Source organism: Austrofundulus limnaeus, unplaced genomic scaffold (assembly GCF_001266775.1).
Source record: "Austrofundulus limnaeus strain Quisiro unplaced genomic scaffold, Austrofundulus_limnaeus-1.0 Scaffold1956, whole genome shotgun sequence".
NCBI lineage: Eukaryota > Metazoa > Chordata > Actinopteri > Cyprinodontiformes > Rivulidae > Austrofundulus > Austrofundulus limnaeus.
Window position 1 is genome coordinate 17,425 of NW_013954358.1, and position 13,019 is coordinate 30,443.

Sequence of the window (13,019 nt, forward strand, 5' to 3'; positions counted from 1 at the left end):
GACAAGGGGCAGGCTTGCTTTCTAATTACTGAGAGAGTTCAGCTGGTGTCTTGTCTTGTCTTTCCATGCCTTTTTACACCTCCTTTTCTTCATGTGTTCAATACTTTTTCCCTGTGCCATTCCACATTATTACAAATAACTTCATTTCTGGACATTTATGGTTTGATTTCTTTGTATGTATGGATCACTTGGGTTGTTACCAACATCTGGTGAAAATTTCATGTCATTTGCACCTCTAGTAATATATTTACTGAGAAAAATGTTGACGTGTTCAATACTTATTTTACCCGCTGTAGCTCAGAAAAGTCAATTTTGCATGAACCCCCCACACCCTCTTTAAAGAAACCACCTTTTGTTCATCTATTTGGTGGTATTAAACAGTGGAAATAATGCAAGTGATACCTACGTTTTTACAATCTCTGGGTAAAGAAGGCTGTTTTAACACAGATGAGAATCCTTTTTTAGCATCAAACATTTCTAGACAGTGTTAAAAAACAGTAGGTGGCAGTTTCCTTTGAAGCTATGTTGGTGCATCACAGTTTTGTCCCTGTGTTATTAATTTTATTATTAAATGCTTGAAGAGTTGTGGTTGGTTTACAAGTGAATTAAAAAGTCCTCTGCACTGAAACAAGCTGGCACCAATGGATGACTGTTAAACAGCTGTTTCCAATCAGCTGTTTCCTAGAACTACAATTTCATTTTGTGAATAATTCTCAGTGCATTGACTTCAAAATCCTTTTTTAAAATTTTTTTTAATTTTTTTGCCTGTTTTTCTTCAGTGTGTCCATGGATGTGGGATAACTTGACCTGCTGGCAGGCAGCTAGTGTGGGTGAGGTTGTTGTGGTCAACTGTCCGGAGCTGTTTTATGACTTCATGATCCCTGAGGACGGTGAGTGTCGACAGCCCGAGCATCTCAAAATATAAAAAATTTGAATATCACAGTTTTTTTTTTTGTTTTGTTTTTTGCTGAGGCTTGTGTTTTGCTTTCAGAAATAGGGAAGGTCAGTCGAAACTGTACAGAGTACGGCTGGTCTGAGCCTTATCCTCACTACGTGGACATCTGCTTTCCCTACGACAACATTACGAAACATGTATGCTCCTGTTTATTCCCTTTAAACACTCACACATCTCATCTTGTTTGTTTTAAATGCTTATTTATTTCGGTGTCTCCATGTTTAGGACATGTATTATGCGTCTGTCAAAGCCCTGTATACAGTGGGGTACAGCACATCACTAGTGTCTCTAACCACAGCCATGGTTATTCTCTGCAGATTCAGGTGAGATTTTAGTTTTTATGAACTGGATAAAAATATGTTTCAGTTTCATTTGTTTTCTCCGTTTAACTTATTTAATATTTGTTCTAAAATCTGAATAATTAATAGATAAAATGTGAAAAAAATCTGTTTTACGTCCACATCTTCTTAAATAGTTATTTGATTGGTAATTAAAATAAGGAAAGTGATCAAAAGCTGTAGCTATTTTTAAATATTTAATGGGTTCATAAACTTCAATGGAAATAATTAAAAGTAAATAATAAAGTGTCTGTGATTTGTCTGTCCATCAAATACAAAAGGTCAAATAAAAACTCCTTTACATTCAAGAAACCTGGCGTAAAACACAATTTGACTCATTTTGTCACATAACCATCACATGTTCTGTTGAACTTGTGAAACAGGAAGTGATATCAAAGGGAAACTCTTTAAGAAAGAGAACTCTCTGGTCTTTGTTTATTTAAACAAAATTATTTGAACTCTGATTATTATTTTTCTTTCTCTAATGCAGGGTTGTCAAACTCATTTTTAACCGAGGGCCACATGAGCGTTATGGTGGCTCTCGAAGGGCCACTTGTAATTAACTTTGAAGTTTCATGTTTAACTTTGACTAAACAGAGTTTTAACACATCCTCTTTTAAACACTGATAAGAACAAAGTGTATGACTGACAAAATCTGTAATAAATACAGAGATATTATTAAAAGTAAAACAAAAAATGTTTCACTCACTGATGAGTTTCTAGTGAGTAGCTGCATTATGGCAGATTTAGTTTAGATGGCGACTTTAAAGCAGCTTATTTTCAGACATTAGTACTGTGCTATCCAACTAAATTGCTCAGGTACTTAAAGCCAACAACTCAGGGACAGGAATTTTTTTTTAAATTATTTTTATTTCAACTAATTTTATTAAATTAATTTTGTTGCATTTAACCACACATTTAAAGTTTACAATTGATATAAGAAACAAAGTGGGCCTTGTGTTTGATACTTGTGCTCTAATGATGCAAAATTAATCTAAACATCAAATTCTTTTCTAAAGCACTGCTCTGTTCACATGCAGACATTCCCCTTTTACATCACTTCCTGTTACTTCACATGCAAATATTTCAACAACTACTCTTCCCAGCAGTGTGATATCTTTTTTGTATATGTTATCAGTAATATCTTTCCAAAAGGGCATTCAAATTTCTCACAAAAAATTGATGTCACAGACACTTTAACCTTAAATAGAGTTACAGAGAGAACGGTAGTGAGTGTGGTATTTACTGCACCTTAAAGCTGCTAAAGTAAAAATATAAATCAGGGCTCTGTCCCTGTTGAAAAATGCATTTTTTTACCCCAGCTGGATTTAAAGATAAAAATGAAATTAAGCATGTTGAACAAACTAGTTTTGCCAAAACCATAAGCAGAAAACATCAGAACACAACGAAAATCCATAAGAACCAGAGGAGAAAGGTTTTAAAATCCATTTTACGACATTATCTCAAAATAAAAAGTTTTTTATCTCGTTATCTAAAGACAACAAAGCTTTTTTGTAGCAAAAGTAGTTTAATTAAATCATGTAACAAGCTTCTTTTGTGAGAAAATGGGTTCACTTTAATATTTTGACCTAGAATAGTTCATTTTGTTGTGATAATCGAAGATGATTTAATGATGAACTTTATTCTTTATCAGAGATCAGGACTTTCACAGACTCAAGCTGAAAGTGTTGTAACATCCGGCAAACTAGTTAATATCAAGCACAGTGATCAGTATTTTTAGGAACAATAAATTATTTAGTTAGCTATTTCAAATTTTAACATCTGTTAAAACTGAGTATCTAAACTCCCTTTTTGACCCTTTTGTCTCATAAAAAGACTAGCCTTTATTAATCTTAGATAAACTCTTTCTGACTATATTTAGATTAACAAATATATTTTTGAGAGGCCAATTAAATATACATTGGAGCTGAAATACAACACTGTCAACTTGATCTGAGGTAGAAATCTCAGGCTGATGGTTTAAACTGCTTGTATAAAAAGCTCAAACGTGTTTTATTCTCCTTTCTCTTTTACCGCTGCAGGAAGCTCCACTGCACCAGGAACTTCATTCACATGAATCTGTTTGTGTCCTTCATCCTGAGAGCCATCTCTGTCTTCATCAAGGACGGCGTGCTGTACGCTCAGGAAGACAGCGAACACTGCTTCATCCACACAGTCAGTAAATCCCAAGAATTATTAGATGCTCTCTGAGGGTTTTTAGGGAGCACTCTCTGTGCGGGTTTTATCACAGGGAAGGGGAAGAAATGGCAATGCTTGTTTGGTTTAGTCATGAGAAAAGGATTTTTAATTGGCGAGGTTAATTGTTTCAATGATTTTAATTTGAAGCAGATAATTGGTCGGTTGGGTTTTTACTGTTTGAAATTATTCTTACTCAGAGTTATTGCAGGTGAGAGCCGTTTGGCCAAGTTTGGCTGTGGATTCTAAAGTCGTTATAATGAGGTTTACTGGAGAGCAGATGCACATTTATAAAGGAAAACATGACTATGAATAAGATTTCTCTGAAGATGGCTTGAGGACAAAGAGCCAAACCTTTTTTTGTCGGTCAGTTTTTTCTGTTTGATTTTTACCATTGAAGGAACTTCAATCATTTGTCAATTTTCCACAATGAAATTAAAAAAAAAAACACGATTACAACTTCTTGATTAGAGAAGATGACGGCACTCTTAGCCTTTGACTCATAACAACACATTGCTATTGTTAGGCAGGCATGATAAATAAACCTAATTAGCTTTGCTAATGGTTCAGCAAGGCCAGCTGAAGCTTTCTGCAAGGTCCATTAACATATGAACGACTACTGTGTCCTTGTTTTTAAGTCCACTGCTTAACATCTGTTGCCACAGCGGTCACAGGTCATCATCATGGTGGTACTTTGAATCAGATCAATGCTGTAATGGACTGACCCCCGCTTTGATTTTTATCACAGTGTCAGTGGATTTCGGCTTCAGCTGACATTCATTTCGGTCGTTTTTGCCAGTGGGCTGAATATTGACTCATTTGAGACAAAAATATGTAAAGTTTGATGACTGAGATTCAGAGCTGTGAGCAAAATAACCCTTTCTACATCCTGGAAGACAAACAATTTTAATTTTCAGCTTCCAGTGGTGGGCAGCGCTAATCCAATTATTAGCTCGGCAACTTTAAAAACACCAATGCCATAGGAAAACTAGCAGAAGCTAATTTTAAAACTCAAGTTCAATTCAACACTTACTAATTGGCAACAATTCATGTACAATATATGCACAACACTGCCAACTAGCGGTGTATGAATCCTTGTGCAGCTTAATCCTACAACCGCTGATTGCTGGGGATGTGATTTCCTGAAATAGAACTTTGGCTCCTGGTGCAAAAATTAAAAAGTTGTTGAGGATTGCTAGTTCGGCTGCTTCTTTAAAAAGTTGGTGAGGATTGTTAGTTCGGCTGCTTCTTTGTCTTTTTCTTTTGTTTGTTGTAGATTTTTCATTAAAGAAGTGTCAATAAAGTAATTTTAAAACTGTTTAATTGAAGACTGAAGCGATGCATTCTGGGTACATGACGGATTTGATTTGTGACGGGAAACGAAAGCATGGAGTACAGGAAACTATCTGCAAACTTCAAAATAAGAGCTTGGATTTTAAAGTTTTCCACGTAGTTGCTCCAGTTGACTACTAGATGTCTGTCTTCATAAGAATATCATCTTTAAATCATTTCTAACCCCGTTGGCCAATTGCTTTGACCAATTACGTCAAGTATTGAGCTCCAGCATTTAAATGTTTTTTTTTAAAGGAGCTCCGATTGTAAAGTAAAATAAATCAATACATACAAATTTTTAGTATGGATTACAAACGTTAACTGTTTTTGCTGGGAAAGGGAATTCTAAACATTGACCTCCTGCTACGTAAGTAGACACAAAGCATTGTGGGAAATGAGAACTTTGACCAAAACAACAGTCAGCAAGGATGTATACCTTTCCAATAAGTGGGTTCATCTGGAAGGGGTGCTGTTGGACAGATCAGGTGTGTTGTGATTCATTGACAGTCATACCTTCCGCTGTTCAAGATACAGTAACTATGACTGGTAGATAATTAGTTATTAGTGGTACTGCGTTTTAATTTTAGAAAGCGCAAATCCGCTTATGAATTATAAAAAATTAGGAAGACCGCTAAATATTTAGGTCCGCAATTAGCGGATTTGCGCTTTAGTGGACTGGTGCCCACCACTGTCAGCTTCATAGAAAGAGTTATCATAAAATTTGAAGTCCCCAATTTAGAGTCATTTTTCCTTTTTCTTTTTTTCTGTTACGAGAATGAAATTTGACATTGATGACATGAGTTACTAGTTATTCTGTTTGCTCAGATTTTTAAACGTACTTTACATCTAAATGTTTTTATTGAGATGACTGTATTATTTTTGATACTTGTTTTATTTTTATTTAACCTTTATTTCACCAGGCAAAACATTAAGAACAGTATCTTATTTACAATGTTGGCCTGAAATCAAATGTGTAATTATAAATTTTCCATGTACTGGGATAAAGCTGTGATTAAATAGTGAGCTTTGTTTTGAGGGACTTGTGATATGGGTTGTCTCAGCACAGGCTGTACTTTATAAGGGACAGATTAATACACACCTTCACAAAACAAAAAACAAACATAGTTTATCTCATCAAATGGCCAAACCAATGTATCAGGGCCAACCATTGAATAAGCTTTTTTTTTTTCCCTATCAAAGCTATTTTTAAAACTTTAATAGCCTACATGGTAGTGGTGCAACAATACTGAAAATTCATGATTCAATTTGGTTTGATACTCTAGTCTCACAGTTTGATATTTTTTGATACAAAAAAGAGAAATGTCCATGCCCTTTTTAACTTGTAATTTATTGAAATTAATTATGAACATTTGTTTAACCTCAAAAATACAGTTTTTAATTAAATGTTGCTGAAACAGCAAGTTTCTCAGTGAATTTGTGCTCAAAATCATGGCCTAGGTCGAGTAGTCGAACACAGATCCACTGATCCTTCAACACAGAGCATCTTCAGAAGACGAGTTGATAAAATAAATTTTAAAAAATCTGTATTGTTTGATACAAGTGTGTATTGAACCTAAAGAACTGTATTGAATGGTTCGATACGGGTGCATGTATTGTTGCACCCCTAATACATCTAATATATTGCTATGGGTTCATAAACGTCAATGGAAATAATAAAAAGTAAATAACCTTAAAATGTCTGTAGCATGTCTATTCTTCAAATACAAATGCAAAGAAAACATTGAAGATATTTGCTTTAATTTATCACAAAAACTCCAAGACTTCATTCAGGTCTGTTTTTGGTCCAGAAGATTGTGTATCACTTTATATTCTACAATTAAATGTTCAAGTCTAAATCTGACTTTGTCTCCTGTTGCGTTGCCTGTCAAGTAAAAAACACAAATCTAACACTCCTATAATGACCAAAAATCCTGCAGATTTGACCCACCTTTTTGCTGTGTTCCATTTATCCCAGAACTGATTTCATACCTGAAATGAATGTTTGTCAAATGCATATTGGAAAACAAGAAGAGCAGGCTGTTTTTAGCAATGCAAATCATTAACAGCATACATTTCATTAAAACATTGTGGAGATATGTTCACAAATAAAAGTAATAAAGCATTTATAATTGATTTCATAAAATACAAACTAATTGAAGTAAAGCATCCTTCGTTGCAGCCATCACCTTTTTTACTCAGTGCAGCCATATTGGAATTTCAATTTAATGAAAGGAACTTCTGACTTCCCAAGTTGAGATATTATTGACTTAAAGGGGGGTCTTTTTTTAAACTTGGATGTATGTTGACCTCAAAGAACTTGATGTTTCAGTAATGCTCTAACCAATAACCATTTAAACTGGAGTCAGGCACCAAATGATCTGATCTGACATTTGTGGTTTTATGTATTTTTTAATGTATCATTCATTGTTTCTGTCCTTTTGGATAGTGTTTGCCCCTGCTTTCAGGACAAATTTCTCTTGTCTTATCTTATCTTATCAAACTCTGCTTGTTTTTGTAAAAAGCTACACCTTACATTTGTGTGGATTTCAGCCACAAAAGTTGGAGCAAATTAGTATTTTAGCCACAATTTCTTAATCAGTTTAATGTTGGAGTGGTTTACACTCTAAAAAACAGATGTAGCGGAGTTAATCTAAAAAAATCACGTCATGTTTACTTAACTTTTTAAGTAAATGTAAAGTAAATGTGTTACCTTTATTCAGTTAAGTTGAACCATTTGACATTTTTTATTAAATGCATGTCTGTTTTTTTGAGTGATTACCTAAACTTACATCCGTTTTTCCTAATATTTTTAGATTCTCGTTTAAAGGATCTAAAAACACACAACGTAAATTTTTCAATATATTCTCTTTAAGAGGGACACAAAACTCAGGGGAAGACGCAATCAGAGTGTTTCACATTGATCAAATAGAAAAGGATTCTCTGACAGAAATCTGACAGATCTGAAATCACAACTAAACTGTGTTTCTTCCATGTGTTTTCCTCGTGCAGGTGGCGTGTAAAGCGGTGATGATTTTCTTCCATTACTGCGTCATGTCTAACTATTTCTGGCTCTTCATCGAAGGCTTGTATCTCTTCACTCTGCTGGTGGAGACCTTTTTTCCCGAGAGGCGATATTTCTACTGGTACACCATTGTGGGCTGGGGTGAGTAAAGCTCTGTGCTTGGAAATCAGTGTAGTTTGTATTTTATTTTTATTTTTGGCTCATTTTTACAAATCAACTATAAGTTCATAAAACTGCAATATGTTTTCTTAAAGAAAACACAACATGCACTCCTATAATTCAGCAAAAACATAAGAAGTGAAACTACAATATATTGTTTTTGTGTTGTTTTATCCCTATAGGAACATATTCTAAAGAAAAAAATCTATTTTTATTGTCACCATCGGTATAATTTAATCATAAACTGATTGTGTTTTAATAACAGGAACTCCCACCATCTGTGTGACGGTCTGGGCAGTTCTGAGGCTCCATTTTCATGACACTGGGTACGTTCCAACTCTTCATCCCAGCCTCACATTACACAAGAAGAGTTTATTCTTGCTCTCAAAAATTAATTCGGAAACAAGTGTTGTGCTTTTTTAAATATATACAAATTCAAACTTTTTGGTCCTATAGTTTAAACTCAGATTACCAACACAGATTATAAATCTTTACATATTTATTGTTCAACACTGTAAAATGTTCATGACATTGTTTTAATTGAAGTATTTAAAGAATAAAAGTTGCAACATTTTGACAGCAATTCATTCTGTATCCAGCTTTATTCTGTTTTACAGATAATGTTGAAAAAACCACAAAATATTAATCTAAAATTATTCAGGTGTTTCTTTACAATTAGCCTCTTGTGTGTGTTGCAAAAAAAGAAGAAGAAAAAGAAAAAACTCATTTTTGGTTTATTTAAATGTAAATTTAGGTTGAGCAAATATAAGATAAGCTGTGTTGAAGGAATACTAAACCATACTGCACATCCCCCCTCCTCTAGATGCTGGGATACAAATGAGCACACTGCCCTCTGGTGGGTGATTAAAGGACCTGTCGTCGCTTCAATAATGGTATGTTTATTCCTTTGCTGGGCAGATTTTTTAATTTAGTAAACTAAGAAAATGACAAATAAATGCAAGCTAAGATAATTAGTTTAATGCCTGCAGTTTAAAACATTTAACAAACACAAACATCAGTAACCACTTCTTGTTGGCTGCTTTTATAACATGTAACTCATATTATGTGTAATCTAATCAACTATTAATTATCATATCTAGCAACTATATTAGACCAATAATTTCTATATCTGTGTTTGTTATCAGATTAATTTTGTCCTCTTCATTGGAATTATCATCATCCTGGTGCAAAAGCTGCAGTCCCCTGACATCGGAGGAAATGAGTCGAGCATTTATCTGTAAGTTGATTAAAAGTCAGCTGGAAGTTGTGTTCAGAATGGTTAAAACTGTGAAGATTTTAAAGTGTTACTATTGATCTGTTTCACAGCAAACATTTTGACTCGGGGGAAAAAGTAGAAAAACGGGCAGTAAATGTTCCATTTCTGCAACTGCTCTGGTTCAGTAAAACTGTTAACGAGCTCATCTTCCTCCAAATCAGGGCTATTCAACTGGCGGCCCACGGGTTACATCTGGCCCGCGAGTGCCCAGAGTTCGGCCCGCCAATTGGTTCATTCTTCTCTTAAGCCCAAACCCCTGGTTTTCTACTTTAATTACTCTAATTTCTTTTAGTTAAACATGTTTGGTATCTACAGGAACATCAGAATCTTGGCTACAAGCTGGTAAAAACCATTTCTATGAACATTCAAGACAGTTAAAATTACAAGCAGTTGAATATAAAACTATGAAAGTAAAAATAAAATTGGTTTAAAAATTTGGCAAGTCAGAGATGTCAAAATATTGTTTGTGTTAAATAGGAGGCATAATGTGTTATTTTAGTTTTTGATATTGTTTCATTATCACTACTTTTATAGGGTTCTGTATGTTGTATTCTAGGTTAAATGCAGCAAAATAAACTATTTCAATGGTAACAGATCTTTGTAATACTTGGTTTATTTACATAATGATGTAATTGCTGGATGTTCGGCCCCTGAGCTGTTGGCCTGCAGAAACTGTGGCCCCCCGGAGCAGTTTAGATGAATAGCCCTGCTCTAAATGGAATGCAGCCCTGTGCTTTCTCAGCTCTGTCAAGTTAAAATGTCTGCTGCGACCAATGCCTATTGATAAGGTTGTCTCTTTGCAGCACCCTGCAGCTTAAAAAAAGTGTTTATATTTTAGAACTGGAAAAAAAAGTTTGTAAAAAGTCAAAAGATGAGACCAAAATAATTATTAGTCCCACTGTTTTGCCTCCATCAGCTATTTTATTTAAAGTTACTTTCTGTAAATACTTAAAATTGCACTAAAGCATATTACGTTCTTTAAGAGCTGTCTTATTTGAAATAAGCACTTGTCATTTCAACAAATGCTTGGAGAATTATGAACCTTTTTTTAAAACAAAGCTCCATTTTTAGAACTAATCCCCCAGACTGCAGCCCTGTCTGCTGTAGTGTTACAGCTTCATGTAGAACCTGTTGACAGGACGGCAGAGCGCTGAGGTGCTTCAGACATCTCTCCCAGTCTGCTCCCACAGGATGGTGTCCTTTGAAGCCTTGCAGATAATGCCATTCTCATCTGCTGCTTGGGTCTAGGTGTGCGTGACAGAGTGTGAAGGTGTGTGTGTGTGCGCGTGTGAGAGACCGCGCGTCTGCGTCCCTAAAGACATTGTCTTTGTTGTATTGTGTGTTGTCTTTGTGCCGTGTAGCAGCTGTGCTCAGAAATGCTTCAGTGAGCCCACACAGGCTGTTCAGCATTCGTGCAGGATGTCAGAGTTATCCACCATCACACTGTAAGTGTGTGTGTGTACGTGTTCATGTGTGTGTGTGTATGTGTGTGTGTGTGTGTGCAGCTGTCTCATGTGGATTGCGTGTGTGTGTTTTGTTTTATTTTACACCACTGGTTCCTGAGGGTTTTCTTTTCAATGATGGGAATTCTTCAAATGCAGACTGAACCAAACAGACGAACAGTAAAACATAAAAATCTCAGACTTTTTTTGTGCAGCTGGTTTATTTTACTGCACGTAGTAAATTAAAGCTATGACTTTCTTGTTCAGATTTGGACAAGAGTGCCAACCGCACCGTGATAGGATTATTTCACATATCTCTCTCTGAAAACAGAGGTGGACAGAATTTGTTTCTGCAGACAGAGAAGTTGAATAAAATTTTAAAAAATAGTTTAACATAATTAATTAGGTTGTATGAGGTTTGGAAATAGAGGAAATAAGTTGGTTTGCAGTTTGCAATTTGTACCACAAGAGGTCACTACATCCCCTCACATTCATTTTTTTACGTTTACTGCTTTTAGCACACATTTGCATTTACTGATTCATGTCAATTCATTTAAAATACTAAATATGGAAGTTTGTGTCAATATAGCTTGTAGAATTTTATTTTTCCTGGTAAATGTGATTTATTTTTCAAATGTGTCAATAAACAAATTGAATGTTGCAATTGTTCTTGATAAAAATGGGTAAAATCCCACAAAACTGGCACTGAAATCTTTGATTTGTGATAATCTCTATCAGTTAGGCAGTTATTTATAGATTCACTCCTCTGACTCTCAACAAGAAAGAGTATCAGCTACTAATGACCCCTTAAAGACCCCTGGGACCAATGGACTGCACTGTGAACATCCATGTTTTGCACAGTTGTAAAGTGTTCAGCGTGATTGTTGTGATTTTTATTATTATTATTATTATTATTTCCATTTGTCATGCTTTTTGTGTATTGGCTGGCTGCATGATTCATACTAGAAAGATTAAAAAACAAGTTTTTAAAGTGTGTCTACAATGAAATATTAAACAAGAAAACAGTAGGTTTTTGTTATTCCTTTTGTAAATTGTGTGTGAAACTTGCATTAGTTCAAACATGACAATAAAATGATAAATAAAAGATGAACGTTAGGACTGGTGTTGCTCTGACATTTTTTTTATTGTCAACAAATCAGGAAGATCTGAACCTGTTCGTTCATGTGAAAATAGTTTTAATAACTTTTTCATTTAGTGTTATTTGAGTAAATAGTAAAATTGTTTTTATTTGAATTAAAGAGGAGTTCAAAAGCAAAACACAGTTTGTGTTAATTGGTTTGTTGTGTGTGTTTAAATGTTATTTTAGCGGTGTTTTCTTATGATTTGTTGACAGTGAGAAAAATATGGAATAATATCATTTTCCTTTAATCTGGATCAACATTATTGTGAAACAATCAGGTTTTTGAGTTGTAAATCTGAGGATTGAGAATTTCAAACAGATGCATTCTTTAATGTCAGCGTGTGGCTTCAGTTTGTGGCATTTCACAGTCCGTCGTTGCTTCAACAGTGTAACTCTTGCATCACCTGAAGTCCACCAACAGTGTTGACTTCTCGTTCTTTTAGACTTGTGTTCGGCCCACAAACAGGATCAAAATAAAAATCTTAGCTCGGTTTGTGTGTGTGTGTGTGTATGTGTGTGTCTGTGTGTGTGTGTGTGTGTGTTCAGGCGTCTGGCACGTTCCACCCTCCTCCTCATCCCCCTGTTTGGGATTCACTACACTGTTTTTGCCTTCTCGCCCGAGGATGTCAGCAAGAGGGAGAGGCTGGTCTTTGAACTGGGGCTTGGATCCTTCCAGGTTTGTTTGAAGATAAAGATGTTAACATGAATTATTACCTCCTCAGTCTGATCTGTGCTGTACGTGCTTCTCCTCAGGGCTTTGTGGTAGCTGTCCTCTACTGTTTCCTCAATGGGGAGGTAAGTTTCATTATTCTTTTTTATCCATTTCTCTGTGCTACATCTGTTTTTTGGACAAACATCTGTAAACAAATAGAAGAACAACAAGATGAAGTGAATAACATAATAATGTTATGAAATCTTAAGAACTAATGTGTGACTATTTAAACAGCAGCTAAACATATAAAAATGAGTCATTTGGAAACATAATAAAACAGAGTGGATGTGGGTTTGCAGCTTACTTTCTAAATTCAAATTTTCTATCAAATAGTAACAAGTTAAAATAAAATGTAAAAAGAAGAACACAAAATAAACATTTTCTTACATGTTAGGCCTACTATTTTTTCCCAAATGCTAACTTTTATAAATATTATATACTAAATC

At 34.9% G+C, this 13,019-nt stretch overlaps 1 protein-coding gene across 1 annotated transcript in view; it reads left to right on the top strand.

The window, feature by feature from the left end:
• The window catches only part of LOC106536751 (pituitary adenylate cyclase-activating polypeptide type I receptor), a gene marked incomplete at its 3' end in the record, with an annotated part of 28,539 nt that extends 15,883 nt beyond the window's left edge, over positions 1-12,656 (top strand). Inside the window, 11 exon segments of the mRNA XM_014034072.1 lie at positions 780-890; positions 992-1,092; positions 1,181-1,278; positions 3,336-3,468; positions 7,831-7,984; positions 8,268-8,328; positions 8,826-8,895; positions 9,148-9,239; positions 10,640-10,723; positions 12,408-12,537; positions 12,615-12,656. Coding sequence (XP_013889526.1) covers positions 780-890; positions 992-1,092; positions 1,181-1,278; positions 3,336-3,468; positions 7,831-7,984; positions 8,268-8,328; positions 8,826-8,895; positions 9,148-9,239; positions 10,640-10,723; positions 12,408-12,537; positions 12,615-12,656 — 1,076 coding nt within the window.
• Positions 12,657-13,019: the final 363 nt, after the last annotated feature.